The sequence below is a fragment of the Myotis brandtii genome, unplaced genomic scaffold, assembly GCF_000412655.1.
Source record: "Myotis brandtii unplaced genomic scaffold, ASM41265v1 scaffold208, whole genome shotgun sequence".
In the NCBI taxonomy this organism is placed as follows: domain Eukaryota; kingdom Metazoa; phylum Chordata; class Mammalia; order Chiroptera; family Vespertilionidae; genus Myotis; species Myotis brandtii.
Window position 1 is genome coordinate 1,739,458 of NW_005357764.1, and position 17,275 is coordinate 1,756,732.

The following is a 17,275-nucleotide window of genomic DNA, read 5'->3' on the forward strand; positions in this document are numbered from 1 at the left end:
GGGCGGGGGGCCGGCCCCGCCTCTCCTCCCCACCCACACCCGCCAGCCCCGGGAGGAGGCGGGGCCTGAACCGGGGAGCCGGGCCAGCTTGCGGGTGGGGACTTAGTCCCGGGAGAGGTGTTAGCACCAGGGGAAGGGCCCGCAGGGAAGAACAGTGGCTTGAACACCGACCCCAACCCAGGCCTCGCGGGAGGGGCACTCACTGGAAGGTGATCCTGTTTTCCAGCCTCACTTCCTGGTCCGCCAGCACGGTGCAGTCCTGATCCAGGACCAGGGCCTTCTGCAGACGCCAGGCAGGGTCTGAGTCCGCCCCCACCCCTCGCTATCCCCGCTGTCCCCGGGAACCACCTACACGTCTTTAGGGGCTGCCCTGAAGTTTAGAGGGAAGGGCGGATGGGCAGGTGAGAGGTACAGATGAGGATGCGGTAGAAACCTGGCTGGAGGCGGAGTCTGGTATGGCCAAGGCCAGGGAGAAGGGTGGCAAGATTGCTGGACAGATTGCAAAAGGAAGGGAGACCTGGGAGGCAGGGAGGGCGAAGAAATGGTAATGGGGTTGTTTGGGCAAGGGGCAGGCTTAGGTCCTAGATCATATGGCGCCTCTTCCTGGTCCAGGACAGGGTCTGCCTCCTGGACAGCTGCCCCTTGTCCCTCAGGCATGTGAATCCCACCCAGACCAGCTGGACGCATTTCCTCCTTCAACACCCGCCTTTGGGCAGCTATCCAGGCCTTGTCCCTTTTTGGACATTTGTCCACTTCTCTCCAGCCCCACCTATTAAGGACACTTCTTGTGTCCTCGCTGCAAAAAGGGCTCTTCCCCCCCATGTCTGCTGTGAGGACTGGAGGATGTGAAGTGTCTGGCACACAGTAGGTACATAAACAGTAGCTGTAGGGGTTACTGCTCCCAGAGGCTCTGCTACCTGTACAGCCCAGGGCAGGGAGGCAGCCTCTCCCTCCCCGTGGGCCTGTGCTGAGCCGCAGGGACAGGTGGAGTGTGGGTGGTGAAGATATATTTAGCAGACGTGAAAGTCCGTCTGGGTGTGGAGGCTGCTCTGGAGGCTTGAGAGAAGGGGCAGAGCTCTTCCCTCTCCTGCCCTCACACTCCCACGCTCTGGGCCCCTGAACATGCCCTGAACTTCTTACCCACCTCCAGGCCTTCACTCCCCCCACAGCTCCTCCTCCTCCTCCTCCTCAACTGCTGCCTCTTCCAGGAAACCTTCCTGCAACCAACCAGGAATGCCTACCTCACCCCAGCAACCCTGGAGGGGGGGGGGGGTTCCACTCCTCCCTGATCACATCCTGTCTGGCTCACCTCCAGCCAGTGGACTTGGAGGACAGAGCTTAGGCCCAGGTCTCTCTGCCCACCCACCTGGCAGGGCCTTAAGCCTTATCTACTGGGTGAATGAAACCCGACAGGTCTTCTGGGATGCAGCAGTCTTAGTTTAGAACCCCCCTTACTGGAAGCCTTACTTTAAAGTGAGTTTTCCCCTAGACCCCTCTTTAAAGCTATGCTAATTTGCACCTAAAGGAAAGCTTTCATAGATAGGTGCATTTGGGTGCTCCTAGTAGCAGAGGAGGTGAGGGCTCCCCCAAATGGCCATTTCAGGGATGGGCAGTCTGAGCTGGGAGTGCTGCAGAAAAACCTTCCTCCACAGGGGTTCTCCCTGCTCGACATCCCAGAAGCCATCAGTGAGGAGGATGGGTGAAGCTGGAAAGCAGGATGGGCTGGGGGGGTGAGGGATGTTAGGGGTGAGGGGGGGCAAGATTTTTGGAGGCTGAGAGTGGATATCTGAGTTTAAGTGAGGAGTTGGTGCTGAGTTGATTGGGAGTTGGGCATGAGACAGGGGTAGGGTGGGTAGGGGCTGGAGTTAGGAAGCGGGTGAGGATATGGGATGGAATTGGAATTAGTGGTCCAGGGGATTAGGAATGGAAGTGGAGTTGTGGTCACAGCTGAGCAGAGACAGGAATGGGGTTGGGATCAGGATCAGGAAGGGAGTGAGAGTTGGGGACCAGACCAAGTGCGCACCTGCTCGTTGCCCACCAGGTAGACCTTGATGTCAGGTAGAGAGAGGCCTCGCTTCTCACAGATGCCTGCCAGCATGGCCCGGATGGTGAGGCCAGGTCGGGCCAGGACCAAGGAGGCTGTGCCATCTGGCAGGTACACGCAGCAATACTTCCCCTGCCGGCTTTCACTCTCACCTTCTGAGCTCCCAAGGCTCTTCCGGTGGCTCTAATTCAGGGCAGGAGTGGTGAGGAGGTCGTGTGTACACATTCAGACAGGTCCACAGACAGGTGAGCTCACTGGGACACATACATGCACGCATGCACCACCCCCCCCCCAAGAGCACACCTGTCCTCTTACAGGAACACATGTACTGTATGCTCAACTAGGCATATGGGCACCCAGAGGCAGGTCCACCCACTGCCTCCCCCCCCACACACACACATACTGTGTACATCGGGCACACACATTGGCTGAAGAGGAGGTGCACCCATGCTATGCATGGAGCCCAATACGGTGAGGACAGGTAGAAAGTAAGGAGATGGAGGGGCTGGCTGTGGGGAGCAAGCTGGGGACATGGATGTGGGGTGGTGGCTAGGAATGATGGTGGCCACACAAAGGGGCCCTAGCCCACACTTTGTCCCCCCCCTCCCCAGCAGATGCTTACCTCAGATTTGCTGTTGAGGAAGGCGAGGAAGCCCAGGTCCAGACTGGCGGAGGAGCTGAGGGAGCCCTGGCACTCTTGTCGCAAGGCCGAATTTGCTGCGGTGCCCGACAGTTCTAGGGGAGAGAGAGCAATAAGCAGGGCAGCCTCCTCCCCGCGCTCATCCCTCCGCTGAGGCCTGTCCCCTGCCGGGGGACCCCGTTGGAGCGCCCTTGCATGGGTCTAACGTGGTTTGGGTTCCTGCAAGCATCGCTACTGAGGGAGCTTCCCAGACTTTTGGGGTCTAACCTGGGAACCAAACCACCTGGGGAACGTGGTGGCCACCGGGACCTGCATTTATCTCGGTTTTCACAAACGTACAGACTGAGGACAGGTAGGAGGAGGGGGCATTCTCAAGGCTTGCCTAAACTCCCGCCCCCGCTCTTCTCTGAGGCCAGCTCCAGCTCTCACCCCTGCGGAAGGACTTGCGGAGCGGGCGGCCCCCAGGGCCCTCGGCCGGCGGCAGCGACATCCCGGGCTTCAGCTTCGGCTTCTGCAGGTACAGGGGAGGCACTGGCACCGCATGCAGACCCCGAGCAGCCCCGCAGATCCGCACCGGGCCCCCTGCCCCCCGTAGCCCATCGTCCGCACCTTCCTGGTGGCGTCGGGGCTGCCGAGGCGCAAGGAGTCAGGTTCCCGTAGGGGGCGACCCTGGGCCTCCGCCAGAAGGCACTCGCGGTACAGCGGAGACTTGACGAAGCGCGCGTAGCTGTCGAACTTCATCAAGTTGAAGATCTACGGGGACAGGCGCCTCGACGGTGAGCTCGCGTCCCGCCGGGCTCCCGGGGTTGGCCTGGTCTCCAACTAGGGAGGGAGCCCCGAGCCCTCCCCACCCGCCTCCAAGGCCCCGGCCCCGCCCCTGCTCCTGGCCCCGCTCACATCTCAACTAAGTACCGCCACTGCCTTTGCTGCGTCCCGCCCCTGACCCTCCCCGTCACCACAGCCTACCTCTGAACAGGGCCCCGCCCCCTATTTATTTGTCCCCAAGCCCACAACCACATTTCCCCTGCCCACCGCTCATCCCCGACCCTGCGCCGCTCAGGCTCCGCCCCTGGATCGGGCCCCGCCTCTTCTCCACGTGGTCCCTTCCGAGGCCCCTCCCTCTCACCTGCAGCTGCTGTGCCCGGAACATGTCGGGTCGCGGCTCAGCCAGCATCTCCTCACCCACCCAGGCCTGCCGGTCGATGTTCACGGGGCTCAGCGCCTGGCTGGACAGGAACTCCTGGTAGATGTTGCGGGCCTCCTGAGCCAGCTGGGGCAGGCGGGACAGGAAACAGTCAGGGGCACCGCCCAGGCCCTGGTCCCAGCTCTCCCTCCGCCTCAGCTCCCCGATACCCGATACCCGCACCTGCTGGGTGTCGCTTCAAGGGATCTGCTGGAAGCGCTCGCAGGCCTTCCAGAAAGTCAGGTTCTCAGCACTGAACTCCTTCTTCAGGAACTCCTGGGGCGGGTGGTTAAGGTCCGAGACCCAGTCAGGGGATGTGGTCAAAGAGATTGGGATAGACTCTATCCGATAGAGCCTCAGGGCTAAGAGGCCAAGCCAGACCCATAGTGCCAGACAAACAGATGATGGTGCCAGACAAACAGACGGGGCCAGATTCGGAGCAGAGAGAGAAAATGAGAGGCGGAGACAAGGGCAGGGAGAAGCAAAGTGCCCGCTGGGAAAGGAGGAAAAAGGTGCCAACGCAAAGCTGTGGAGGAGGCAGCTGACAGAGGAGTCCCACTGGCCAGCCTGAAGCTCTGCCCATACCCCCAGCCCCACTGCCATCCACCCTCCCTATCCCACTCCAGGGATTACCGTGAAGTAAGCCAGGCCCAGCGGGTCCTGCAACAGCCGCTCGAAGGACAGGCCCCAGCTGGCCACAGGCTGCTCCTCAGTGGGGAAGGGGCTGCTGGGGCCACTGGGGAGGCTGTGGATGCTGAGGGAGCTGCCTCGGCCCTCGCTCTGGTCCTGGGGTCCCACCGTGCTGCTCAGCTCTGCAGGGGGATAGACAAGTGGATGTGAGCTTTGCAGCCTTCCCCTTGGCCCAACCCCATGTGCAGATCCTTTCCCCGGAAAAGATAGCAAGTGGCAGGGGTATCCCACCCCATTTTCACATTACCGCCCCCCCCAGCCAGGTTTCCTCCACCGGCTGGTCACTTACCTCCATCGGAGACAGCCAAAACCTACAAGAGATCCGAGGTAGAAAATCAGAGTGCAGCCCAGGACGGATTCTCAAAGAACAGTCCTGGGACCAGTCCACAGACTGGAGCTATGTTCTCTTCTGCCTGGAGGACCGTGCTGGGCATTCCCAGCCAGGCCACTGCTTGTTCGAGGTGTTGCTTAGGCTGTCCCCAGGCCCCCTTCCATCATGTGCCCCTTCCCTGTGTGCTGGTGTCCTCCAGGTGCCCCTGGCTCCCTCCTCCGGCGCCTGCTGGGTAAGCCCAGGTATACAGCATGGTGGGTAGGCTTTGCGTCCTGTCTCTGCCACTTACTAGCTGTATGACTTTGGGCAAGTTACTTGTTTGTCTCCATCTGCTAATAGGGGACGATGATAATAATAGTAACTCACTTCCTGGGACTGTTGTGAGGACCAAATCAGTTTAAAGTATTTGCAGCATCGGGAACAGTGGCCGGCATGCGGTAAGTGCCATGTCCATGTTGTCTTTGAGGAAGGAGAGATGCCTCTAAAACTGATGATTTCCTTATGGCAACTGTTTCCTTTTGGGGCCCAGGGTCTCCCTTGTGTCCCACCCCCTTGGGCAGGGCACAGGAAACTATTTTATAGTACAGAGCAGTGGTCCTCAAGCTTCAGTGTGCTTGAGAGAGCCTGGGAGGGCTCCACCTCCAGGGATTCCAGTGCAGTAGGTCCAGGATGGGGCCGTTGCTAACAAGCTCCTGGGTGATGCTGACACTGCTGGTCCATGGACCACACTGCGAGTGGCATTGCTGTAGAGACCAACTCCATCCCCCTCCTTCCCTCCACACACAACTCCAGCATCTCTGGGAATCCCAATCATTAGTGGAACAGGAAAACCCTCCTTTCCAAATGACTCTTGCTTGGTCTACCTACCTTCCTAGCAGCTCCTCCAGCTTCCTCATCATCTCCTACCCACGGGAGGTGGCCGATACCCCTCCCTTACTCTGTCCTGGGCCCTTTCTCCCACCCATATATCCCCAGCTCCAAACACACACAGCCAGCTTCCGCTAACATCTCCGCCCAAAGTCCCTCACGCGCTTCACATTCATCGGGTCCCCAGTGGAAGCCACCTCTGCCACCACCACAGCAGGGCACCCAACTCGTTTCCCTGCACCCTGCCTTTCTTCTCATCACCTGAGCTCCCAGCATCAGGGCTTGAGTCATCCCCGATTTCTCCCACCCTCTCACCTCCTACATGTTCACAAGGCCCTGGAACAGGAGCCTCCACCACCTGTGCCTTCTTCCCGTCCCCACTGGAAACAAGTCTGCAAAGACCCCTCCCCCAGGAAGCCGCTCCCTGCCCTCCCGCTCTGGCTGCAGTCCCCTCTATGCCCCACTTGCACCTGGGCACTCAGGTCACAGACAGAGGTGGGCCAGAGCTGGCTTGCAGATATGTAGGACATTACTAATACCTTGGTCCTCAAAATGTGTTTTTTTCTTTTAAGTTTGAAGTGGTTTCCCACATTTAGAAATCAGGAGTTTGGCCCTGGCCAATGTGGCTCAGTTGGTTGGGCATCCTCCTGTGCACTGAAAGGTTGCTGGTTCAATTCCTGGTCAGGACACATGCCTGGGTTTTGGGCTCCATCCCCAGTAGGGAGCATGCAGGAGGCACTCAATTAATATCTCTCTCTCTCTCTCTCCCTCTCTAAAATCAATAAAAACATTTAAAAAAATCAGGAGTTTTACAGAAAACCCCAGCTGTCTGTCTCCCCTTTAAGACTATAATGCCCCAGCTACCTGAGTCCTTCCAGCATGGCAACCTTGGCTGGCACTGAGCAGCAGCCAGTGTCAAAAGGGGCTCATGCCCTCTTTGGCTCAGTGGATAGAGCGTCAGCCTGCGGACTGAAGGGTCCTGGGTTTGATTCTAGTCAAGGGCACATGCCCAGGTTGCATGCTTGGTCCCCAATAGGGCGCGTGTAGGAGGCAGCCTATCAGTGATTCTCATCATTGATGTCTCTATCTCCCTCTCCCTCTCCCTTCCTCTCTGAAATCAATTTTTTTTTTTTTAAAAAAGAAGGAGCTCAGGCTCTCCTCGGTCCCTGGGGCCAGTTTGATGTATTGATGTTACTTATGGAAGCAGGTGCTGCCCCAGACTGTGTGACTTGGACAGGGTACCTCACCTCTCTGTGCCTCAGTTTCTTCTATACAAATGGAGCAAATAAAGGTCCTGACTTCAAAGGGTTGCTGTGATTAAATAAGTTAAATATATATAAAGAACTCAGGACACTATCTGGCATATGTAAATAATATTGACAACAATAAGGTTGTTGTTGTTGTATTAGTATTGGTGTCTGACCCTGCTCCCACTTTCAAGTTTGTGAGCCCTGCCATAGAGGAGAGAGCACAGATTCAAATCCCAGCCTTTTCTAGTTTCATATCCGTGGTCTCCTCCCGGAGCCTCCTTTCCCACCAGGAGCACTAGGATCAGATACTGCGGAGGAGGAGGGAAAGTTTTCGCAGGGCATGGCTGGGCCTGGAATCGGCTCCGAGCGCACCCCGCCCAGCCCTCACCCTCCTGCCTTTGCTCTGTCCCATCTAACGGTTTCATCTGAGTCATCTCCCACAGCGGCAGGAGAAAGTCCCAACTGCTGGGATGTGTGAGGACGACCCGTCCCTTCCAGCCTGCTCTTTCCCTTCCTGGCACCTGCCTGCCCAGGCTGCTCTGCAGCTGTTCCCAGCCTCATCGCCACGGTCAGAGCCCTCCCCGCAGGTCTCTGGGAACCATCCTGACTCCCCACCCCTCCAGGGGTGCCACTTGGTCCTGCCTCCTCCTGTACCCACTGGCCTCCTCTGGCCTGTCCTCCAACCTGGGCAGAGCCCCCATGACTGCAGGGGCCAGGCCAGGGCCTCAGAGAGGGCAAAGGTTCCCACACGGGAGCCAGCCCTCATGCCTAGTTTGTTTGCACTGGGTTGAATTGATTTTCTGTGTCTTTAGGTGGAGCCAGCTCCCAGATCCTCCGCAGGCCCCACTCCCTGCCCCGGGAGGCCGAGCAGGTGCTGAGTTATAGCTGAAGCCCTGGGTGGGCCTGGCAAATGACCCCCCTCAGCCTCCCTCTTTCCCCTCCCTCACCTCCACCCTGCACTTTATCAGACCTTTCCCCTCACCCCTACAGACTCCTGCTTCCCCCTTTGCTCTTTCCTCTGCCTGGTATCTTCTCCTGCTCCCCTAGCCAACAGCTCTCCAATCTCTGCCCACTGACATCAGTCTCCCCCAAATACCAGCTGCCCGACACCCCCTGCCCACCCAGCTTCTACCCACCCATTTCTGGGCGTCTTCCCTCATCAGTCTCGTAGCATCAAGGGGGCAGGCCTGGGTTGTAGGAGGGAACCAACCTGAACTCCATTCCACGAAGACCCTTCCTTGCCCCAGTGCTCCCAAGTAGCCCTCCTCTGCACCCCCAGGGGGCCCCAGCACCCCTTCCCCACCAGGGATGCTCCACATGAACACCCCATCTCTGAAGCCTGCAGTTCACCTTCCTGAACCCCTCCTGCCCCACTGGTTGTTGATCTTTGTGGTTGAGGTCAAGGCAGGATAGGGACGGAGATCAGAGGTGGGAGAGGGTGGAGATGGAGTCCAGTTCCAGTTCCACTATTCTGGGGCAAGTAACTTCCCTTCTCTGGGCCTCAGTTTCCCCCTGGGTAGCATGTGGCTCAGCATTCCCAACATGCTGGGGCTGCTGGGAAGGGCAGATGAGGCCCATATGTGAAAGCAGCCGGCCTGTGGTGGTCCGGGCTCCGCTGACATGCTGATGCTCCGGCTTCTACCTGCCCAGGCTCCCAGGCCCGGGGAAATCGAGCTGAGCAGGGCTGGCCTGGCCCCACCCGGCCTGCCTGAGGAGAAGTGGTGAGTGAATGGGGAGAAAAGGGGAAGAGAGGATGAGGAAGGGTGTGGTGGCCAGTGGCATCCCCAACCCATGGTCGGGCCTCAGCCTGCCATACTTTTTCTTAGGAGATGGGCCCTGGGGCAGCCGCTGGACTCAGCACACTGAGGTGAGGGTGGCCGGTTTCCTGAGCTCCCGTGTGTGACCGGCACTCTCTGACAGTCCGTGTCCTTGCTCTCACGCCATCCTCACATCCTGGTCCTGTGCGGCAGCTACTGTTACTGTCCTTGCTCTCATGCCTTCCTCACATCCTGGTCCTGTGCGGCAGCTACTTTTACTCCCATGTCACAGGTGAGGAAACCTAGGCCCCAGAAGTCACGCGGCTGCGAGGTGGCTGGGCTGAAATCGGAACCCGAGTGCGCCTGACTCTGGAGTCTGAGGTCTCCCCTCCACTAAGTTGCCTCCCAGGATGGAAAGGAGACATCCCAGGGGAGCTGGGAGGCCCAGGGCCTCAGCCCTTGGGCCACAGGTGGGCAAGGTCAATTGGGGGTATAGGGCCCAGTGGCTCCTCATGAACCCGGACCCTGGAGAGGTCAGACCCTCAAAGGGAGGGTCAATTTACTGAGTGTCCTCTGTGCTGGGCACTCTGTACCATCATCTCATCTCATTCTAACTTGGGGAAAGAGGCCCAGAGACACCCACAGAGAACCCTAGGAGCCTGGCCCCTTCAGTCTGAGCCAGCCCTATGGACCCAACCCCAGACTTGGCCCCTCGGTAAGGCCACCTGTCACTCAGGGCCTGGCCCTGAGATGGATGGTCCAGAGCAGTGGTTCTCAACCTTCCTAATGCCGCGACCCTTTAATACAGTTCCTCATGTTGTGGTGACCCCCAATTTCATTGTTACAAATTGAACATCATTAAAGCATAGTGATGAATCACAAAAACAATATGTAATTATAGATGTGTTTTCTGATGGTCTTAGGCGACGCTTGTGAAAGGGTCGTTCGACCCCCAAAGGGGTCAAGACCCACAGGTTGAGAACCGCTGGTCCAGAGGGAGAGTGGGCTGTGCCTTGCCGGTCTCCTTGTCGGGTGGGGACGATTAACCAGGCCTCTGGGGATTGACAGACACAATAACCACCCCTCCCAGCGTTTCCCATGTCTGGGCCTTTCTCCAGGCCATGCCCTCCTCAGCTGGCACATCCTTTCAGGACACCTGCCCTGCCACAGTGCACACGGGAGGGAGAAGGTCAGTTCTCCCTCCCCAGGCCTCCTCTAGCCTTCTCTATCCCTGACCAGCGCTCTGCCCCAAACCTGAATTTGATTCAGGCATTTGTGCTCATGTCTTTTGTGTCTTGCCAGACTGGGAGCTGCTTGAGGGCAGGGGACAGGATGCTGGGCCTGGGTCATGAGTGCCTGGGGCAGGGGTGGCCCGGAGCAGGCCCTAAGGAGGGGTTGAATGAAGGAGTGAACAGGTGATGTGGCGGTTGGAGCCGCGTGAAGACATCTCTGGGAAGAGGGCTGAGAGTCATCTCTAAGTGACAGCTTTCATTGCAGTTGCCTGACACGCTGAGTGGCAGAAAGACAAGGCAGACGAATAAAATTGCCTCTGCAGGGAATGATGGCGGGTGGGGTGGCAGCTGGGGAGGGAGGGGGAGGACAGAGCCAAGCAGTTTGGGGAGGCAAAGGAGCCCTGGTATTGAGTCAGACTAGCCGGGTTCAAATGCAGACCCTTCTATCCGCCAGCTGCCCTCAGCAAGTTATTTATTCCTCTGAGCCTCTAGCTGGAGGTAATTCATGGAAGGAGCCAGATACCTAGCTCACAGGTGCCTGTCTATGCTCACCCCTGCTGCAGATGCCAATGCATGTCTGTCTCTCCCTGTTTCAGCTGAACATGGCCTCAGAAAGCTCTCGATGACCAGCAAGTGGCCAATTCGTAGCCCTCGGGACTCCCAAGGTGGCACAGAACATTCAGCACAGGCCCAGGAAGGGCAAAGATAGACCTGTGTGCCGGTTGCTGAGAGGGAAGCCTGTGGGCTTGTGGAGGCCGGGCGCACAGCTTGGGTGCCTTCCTCGCTCTCCGTGACTTTGGGCAGAGCAGACATCATTGATGAGGGAAGGGTACAGGTAAAGTCTGTCTCCAGGCTCCTCCGCTGCCGACTGGGGTGGGCATGGGAGTGGGCATGGTCCCCCTTGGCCTGGACACCCAAGTGTCATGCCTCCAGGGTAGGAGGGTGAGGCCCAAGGGTTCTTGAACTTTCAGTAAGCTTGATGGTAGAAACAGTGAGGTGGACGACTGGGCTAACTTGGAGGGACCTGCCTCCTTCCTACACAGCTAGCCTGGGGCTGGGCAATAAGCAGATGCTGGAAGAAGGAGAGATGGAAACAGATCTTGAGAATTAGGAGGCAGCAGTGGGTTTGGGGGCGGCTCAGTTTCCTGATGAGGCGGGGGATCCTTGAAGAGGGGCTGAGAATGAAGGGGTGGGATTGGGCTGACATTTATGGAGCCCTCATAATGGGTCAGGGGGCTCATAGTGACCATTCCACTTCATCATCTCAACAAGCCTCTGATATCTGTTCTATTCTCATTTTACAGATGAAGAAACTGAGGGTCAGAGAGGACCCCCTAGTAAGGGAGAATGGAACCCAGGTTTCCAGACCCAATGGCTTTGTTCCGTAATGCTAGGCTGGGGCCTGGTGAGGGGCTAGGACACAGTCTGGCCTTTCTGGGGTTGTTGGGAGGGGGTAGGGGTCCGCCAAGTGGGCGGTTATTCTAGGAGAGAAGGGAGGCCCGGCACAACCTGCCCCGTCTGCTGCGTGAGTAAAGAAGCTGGACCTGCAAGGGCAGCTCTGACCCAGAGGCCAAGCAGCCAGGGAGAGGGTTTAGGGGGTGGGGCAGCAGCAACAGCCAGGGCATCCTACAGCCCAGCTACCTCTACCCTTCCTGGTAGCCCCAGAATAGAACAGACAAGCTGCATCCATCCCAGGCTGCCCAAGGACTGCCAGTGCTGGCAGGAAGCCTGTGGAATAGGTCCAGCTGCAGGGCAGTGACCCAGTGCTGGCTGCCCCTTACTTGACCTTGGGCATCAGAACATGGGGTGAGGAGGGGAGGGCTGAGGCTAAGTGAGGTGTGGGGGCTTGGGCCACCACGGGGTATGCAGGGCCAAGGGGCATGCCAAGTGTCCCTGCTACCCTAGGATGCAAGCAGCTCCAAAGCAATAGGAGAGGGAGCAGTAAGGGCTGGACCCAGAAGCCTGTGACCAGGTCCCCAGCCGGCCAATCTGGAAGGTGCTGGGGTGAGGGCACCAGGTCCCACCACCTGCTCTCTGTACCCAACTTTTTCCACCCACCAGCAGCCTGCAGGCTCTTCTTGCCCAGCCCTGCCTGTGAGCTCCTGGGCTCCACCCTGGGTGTGCCCACCCCTCCCCAAGAGCCTGGCCTGGAGCCTACACTCACCATGCGCCCGTTGGGGACGCCCAGGTGCTTGGGCTTCCCTGGCATGCCTCTGCTGTTCACTGGGCCCCGCCACGGGGGGTACCCACCATGGGGACTGTGGGCAGCGCCGCAGGCCAGAGCTTGCAGGGCGGCAGGCAGGCGGCGGAGAGAGCCCAGCTCCGCTCCTGTGGGCCCTCACATCCTGAAAGACCAGCTCACTACCTCTTTTCTCTGCCACAGGAAGTGTCTCTATAGAAACGGAACCACAGAAAAAAGCAAGGTCTAAGAGAGCGAACAGCTTCTTCCTACACACACACACACACACACACACACACACACACACGCCACCAACACAACCTTGCAGCGCCCCACACAGGCACCAACACACACAGAGGCCTCTGTGTGCCCAGAGAGGAGCTCAGCTGGTCTGACCCTGCCCAGGGAGCTCCAAGGTCATGCCTGGGCACACAGAAGTGCACGCTCACACACCTAGGCAACTCTGGACACCCCGGCAGGGGCTTCCATGGGCTTGTGTACATGTGCACCGCGTATCCATCCACACGTGGACTTTACTCAGCACACACTTATCTCACATCTGCTGTGGGTTGGGCTTGTGCACATTCAGCACACCTCCTCCAGGCAGTTGTGCCTAGACACTTCTCAGGCATGTGCCTAATTGTGCAGACAGACGGACACCTTGCATGCATGGTCATGTACATACAGACCATTCAGGTGTGCCTGTCATAAACACACAGGCTCTCCCTCATAAGGATCACCTGGTGTTGAGTCATATGAATGCGTAGTCCTGTGGACAGGTACATGTGACAGGCACACCTGTACATAGGCATGTGTGAGCCCACGCTCGCCCATCTGGGCAGGGACATGGACCAGGTGCATCGGTGCTCAAAGACACACGTGCATTCACACTCACCTCGCTCACATACAAATCCCACCCACCTCGGTAGAGCCCTGTCAACTGAAGAGTGCCACCCTGCCTCTCAGCCTGGCCCAGTTCCAGATGAACTTGGACCCTTTAGCCAGAATCCTCAGTTTGCCTCTTTCTTAAACATGCATGTACCCACTACTTTAAGTATGGACTTAGAGCCCGTAAGTCATCCATTACTCCAGTTTGGGCCCCTCTCTCTAAAGGAAAAGGTGACACCCCCTTTTCCATATTCTACCCTCTACACCCTGCCCCTTTCTAGGCCTGTGACCTGAAACCTTCGGTGGCAGAAACTAAGTCTTTCTTCACCACAAATTCATGTTCTTTACTTCCTGGGAACATGGCTAAACTGTAATTTCCCAGGCTCCCTTGCTGTAAGGTATGGCCATGTGACTAGCTCCCACCAATTGACTATGAGTGGAATGATGTGTGCTGTTTCTGGACCAAGGCTCTGAAGTAGTATATGCTCTCCACATTCTCTTTTCCCTTTAGCTGGCTGGATACAGAAGATGATGAGGTTCCAGGGGATTGTGGAGACACAAGAAGGAAGAAACCTTGGTCTCTGCATTAGTGCCCAAAGGCAAGCCACTCATCAACCAGAAACAGCAGTCTTGGACTGCTACATATAAGCGAGAAATAAACCGCAAACCATTACACACATTAGGGTCTATTTGTTATAGCAGCTAGCATTACCCTAGTTAAATCACCCCTGACTCTTATCTCCTTCCAGACCCTTGCTCCAGGCCACCCAGACAGAGGGATTCATTCAGACTTGGTGTGTATATGGGGCTTTTATTGGGGGAGGCCTGGAGCATTGCTCATGGTGGTTTTGATAAGGAGTGTAAATGTGCCTCTGAGGGGGTGTGGGGTGTGTGATGTGAGTGGAGACTGCCTGCCTGTCTGCTGTGCCATGGATCTGGGCCTGGTTTCAGAGGGGGCTTTACAACTTACAGGGTTTTCTCCCATCCTGACCTCATTTGATCCTCACAACCCCTTTGTGAGTGGTTCTCATTATTCCCATCGTATAGATCATGGAACTAGACACTGAGAGATGTGAGTTGCCCAAGGTTTCACATCAAGTTAGAGATATGCTAAGCTGTGAATATTTGTGCTTGTGGTGCCAGGAGTTGGACCTGGGCCACCATCAGCCCAAGTGCCAACAGTTCATCTTCCTTCCCCCAAAGGCCCAATCACAGGCTCTGCCCAGGACCCCTTCCTAAGGTCATCCTCTCCTGCTACTGAGAGACACCTCTCCCTCCCCTCCCTCTTCATCATGGATGCCAGTTTTAACTCTGACCACATATTCCCCTCAGGGACCCCAGACAACCCTGGGATTTCCCATCCCTGAGCCCTTATCTACTTTTCTCCACTCCATGGGTGTGTGTGGCACCTCCATTCCACAGAATACTATTCTCAACTTCTCTCTCTCTGGCTTCCCAAAGGGGATCAGTTACTGATGTTTAGTCTTCCTGTGGGATTTCTGATCCCCTTTCCTGTGGAGACTTCCCTGGCCCAGGCCTTGCCCTCCCGCATCTGGTCCTAATGACCCCCTATTCAATCTCCCGACCTGTTACCTAGCTCCAGTTTCTTCTCTTCACCATAGCGAGAGCAACCCACATTGGCCACTCCCATGCTTAAAGCCACCCCATTGCCTTCTGGAAAAAGGTCATGTTCCTTAGCTGAGAGTTAAAAGCCTTTTGAGTTCTGACCTCAATCAAACTCTTGCCCACCACTCTCCAGCCATTCCAAACTGCTTGCATTCCTTATACTTTCAGGGGACCCTCCCTGACTTTGCATTTCCTGTCCCCGCTGTTGAACATGCCTTTCCTCTGATCACCTCCTATATGCTAAGTACTGTTCTAGATGCTGGGGATTCAGTAGTGACCGTAGCTAACAAAAATCCCGGACCTCATGGAAGTCTAGTGGAATGTACCTGTCCTTGTTTGTATGGATATAAGTAAATCTCTGGAAGGGTATACCCCTTGGGAGAGGAGTGGCAGAGGACCCTTGTTGTACATGTCTGACTCATTAAAAATACATGAGCCAGAAAAGATGTCTCATCAGTTAATCCTGAATAAGTTCATTCGTTCAAAAGGGAAGCCTCTTAAAATAAAATAAAGGAGCAACCAACCAAGGTCCCATGTTGTGATCTATAACAGGGGTCGTTGGTTCAAATGTCTAGGCAGCAGTTCTCAACCTGTGGGTTGCGACCCCTAAAAATACATCCTGCATATCAGATATTTACATTACGAGTCATAACAGTAGCAAAATTACAGTTATGAAGTAGCAACGAAAATAATTTTATGGTTGGGGGTCACAACAATATGAGGAGCTGTATTAAAGGGTCGCGGCATTGGGAAGGTTGAGAACCACTGGAGAGGGACCATACAGGTGGGGTAAATGAGTGGCCAGCCTGAAGACTAGCTTAGAAGAGGACGGCATTTATAGGGGGGCGGTCCATGGGCTTAACTTGGTTGGATCTCCCAATTTTTCCTAAGAAACTGGAAATTTGGATTTCTAATGTGAATTTAAGACTCCTCATTTAAATACATCAGTAGTTAAATCATGTATTTTAAAAATATTTTATTCATTTTTTACAGAGAGGAAGGGAGAGGGATAGAGAGTTAGAAACATTGATGAGAGAGAAACATCGATCAGCTGCCTCCTGCACACCCCCTACTAGGGATGTGCCTGCAACCAAGGTACCTGCCCTTGACCGGAATCGAACCTGGGACCCTTCAGTCCGCAGGCCCACGCTCTATCCACTGAGCCAAACCGGTCAGAGCTGTATTTTGTTTTTTTAAAAATATATTTTTATTGATCTCAGAGAGGAAGGGAGAGGGGAGAGAGATAGAAACATCAACGATGAGAGAGAATCACTGATCGTTCAGCTGCCTCCTGCACACCCCCTGCTAGGGATTGAGCCCGCAACCCAGGCATGTGCCCTTGACCAGAATCATACCTGGGACCCTTCAGTCCACAGGCCAACTTACTATCCTCTGAGCCAAACCAGCTAGGGCAAATCATTTATTAAAGTTGCGACCCAAAATACATCCTGCATATCAGATATTTACATTACGAGTCATAACAGTAGCAAAATTACAGTTATGAAGTAGCAACGAAAATAATTTTATGGTTGGGGGTCACAACAATATGAGGAGCTGTATTAAAGGGTCGCGGCATTGGGAAGGTTGAGAACCACTGGAGAGGGACCATACAGGTGGGGTAAATGAGTGGCCAGCCTGAAGACTAGCTTAGAAGAGGACGGCATTTATAGGGGGGCGGTCCATGGGCTTAACTTGGTTGGATCTCCCAATTTTTCCTAAGAAACTGGAAATTTGGATTTCTAATGTGAATTTAAGACTCCTCATTTAAATACATCAGTAGTTAAATCATGTATTTTAAAAATATTTTATTCATTTTTTACAGAGAGGAAGGGAGAGGGATAGAGAGTTAGAAACATTGATGAGAGAGAAACATCGATCAGCTGCCTCCTGCACACCCCCTACTAGGGATGTGCCTGCAACCAAGGTACCTGCCCTTGACCGGAATCGAACCTGGGACCCTTCAGTCCGCAGGCCCACGCTCTATCCACTGAGCCAAACCGGTCAGAGCTGTATTTTGTTTTTTTAAAAATATATTTTTATTGATCTCAGAGAGGAAGGGAGAGGGGAGAGAGATAGAAACATCAATGATGAGAGAGAATCACTGATCGTTCAGCTGCCTCCTGCACACCCCCTACTAGGGATGTGCCTGCAACCAAGGTACCTGCCCTTGACCGGAATCGAACCTGGGACCCTTCAGGTGACAGGCCAACTTACTATCCTCTGAGCCAAACCAGCTAGGGCAAATCATTTATTAAAATAGCATTAGCAGGCAAAACAGAGTTCTATTTGGCTGTCGGCCACCAGTTTTCGAACTTTGGCCTACTGCCATCTTTCCTGCACCTTTCATGGACACTATTAAAAATACTAGAGGCCTAGTGCATGAAATTCATGCACTGGTAGGGTCTACCGCTGCCACCGCTGCCTCCCAGTGCCTCCTGCCATCTTGCCTGCCCTGGCCTCCCTCCCTTCCCCCGCAGGCCCCCTGGTCCAACTCCAGTTGAACTCCCTGGTGGTGGAGAGGACAATTTGCATACTACGCTTTTTTATATAGGACATAATTGATTTCAGAGGGGAAGGGAAAGAGCAAT

At 55.6% G+C, this 17,275-nt stretch overlaps 1 protein-coding gene across 1 annotated transcript in view; it reads right to left on the minus strand.

The window, feature by feature from the left end:
- Positions 1 to 12,378, minus strand: part of RGS14 (regulator of G-protein signaling 14) — a 13,999-nt gene extending 1,621 nt beyond the window's left edge. The window contains 10 exon segments of the mRNA XM_014539167.1: positions 203 to 280; positions 2,024 to 2,227; positions 2,667 to 2,779; positions 3,114 to 3,195; positions 3,294 to 3,437; positions 3,811 to 3,954; positions 4,051 to 4,143; positions 4,501 to 4,679; positions 4,847 to 4,868; positions 12,159 to 12,378. Coding sequence (XP_014394653.1) covers positions 203 to 280; positions 2,024 to 2,227; positions 2,667 to 2,779; positions 3,114 to 3,195; positions 3,294 to 3,437; positions 3,811 to 3,954; positions 4,051 to 4,143; positions 4,501 to 4,679; positions 4,847 to 4,868; positions 12,159 to 12,203 — 1,104 coding nt within the window. The 5' untranslated portion in view covers positions 12,204 to 12,378.
- Positions 12,379 to 17,275: the final 4,897 nt, after the last annotated feature.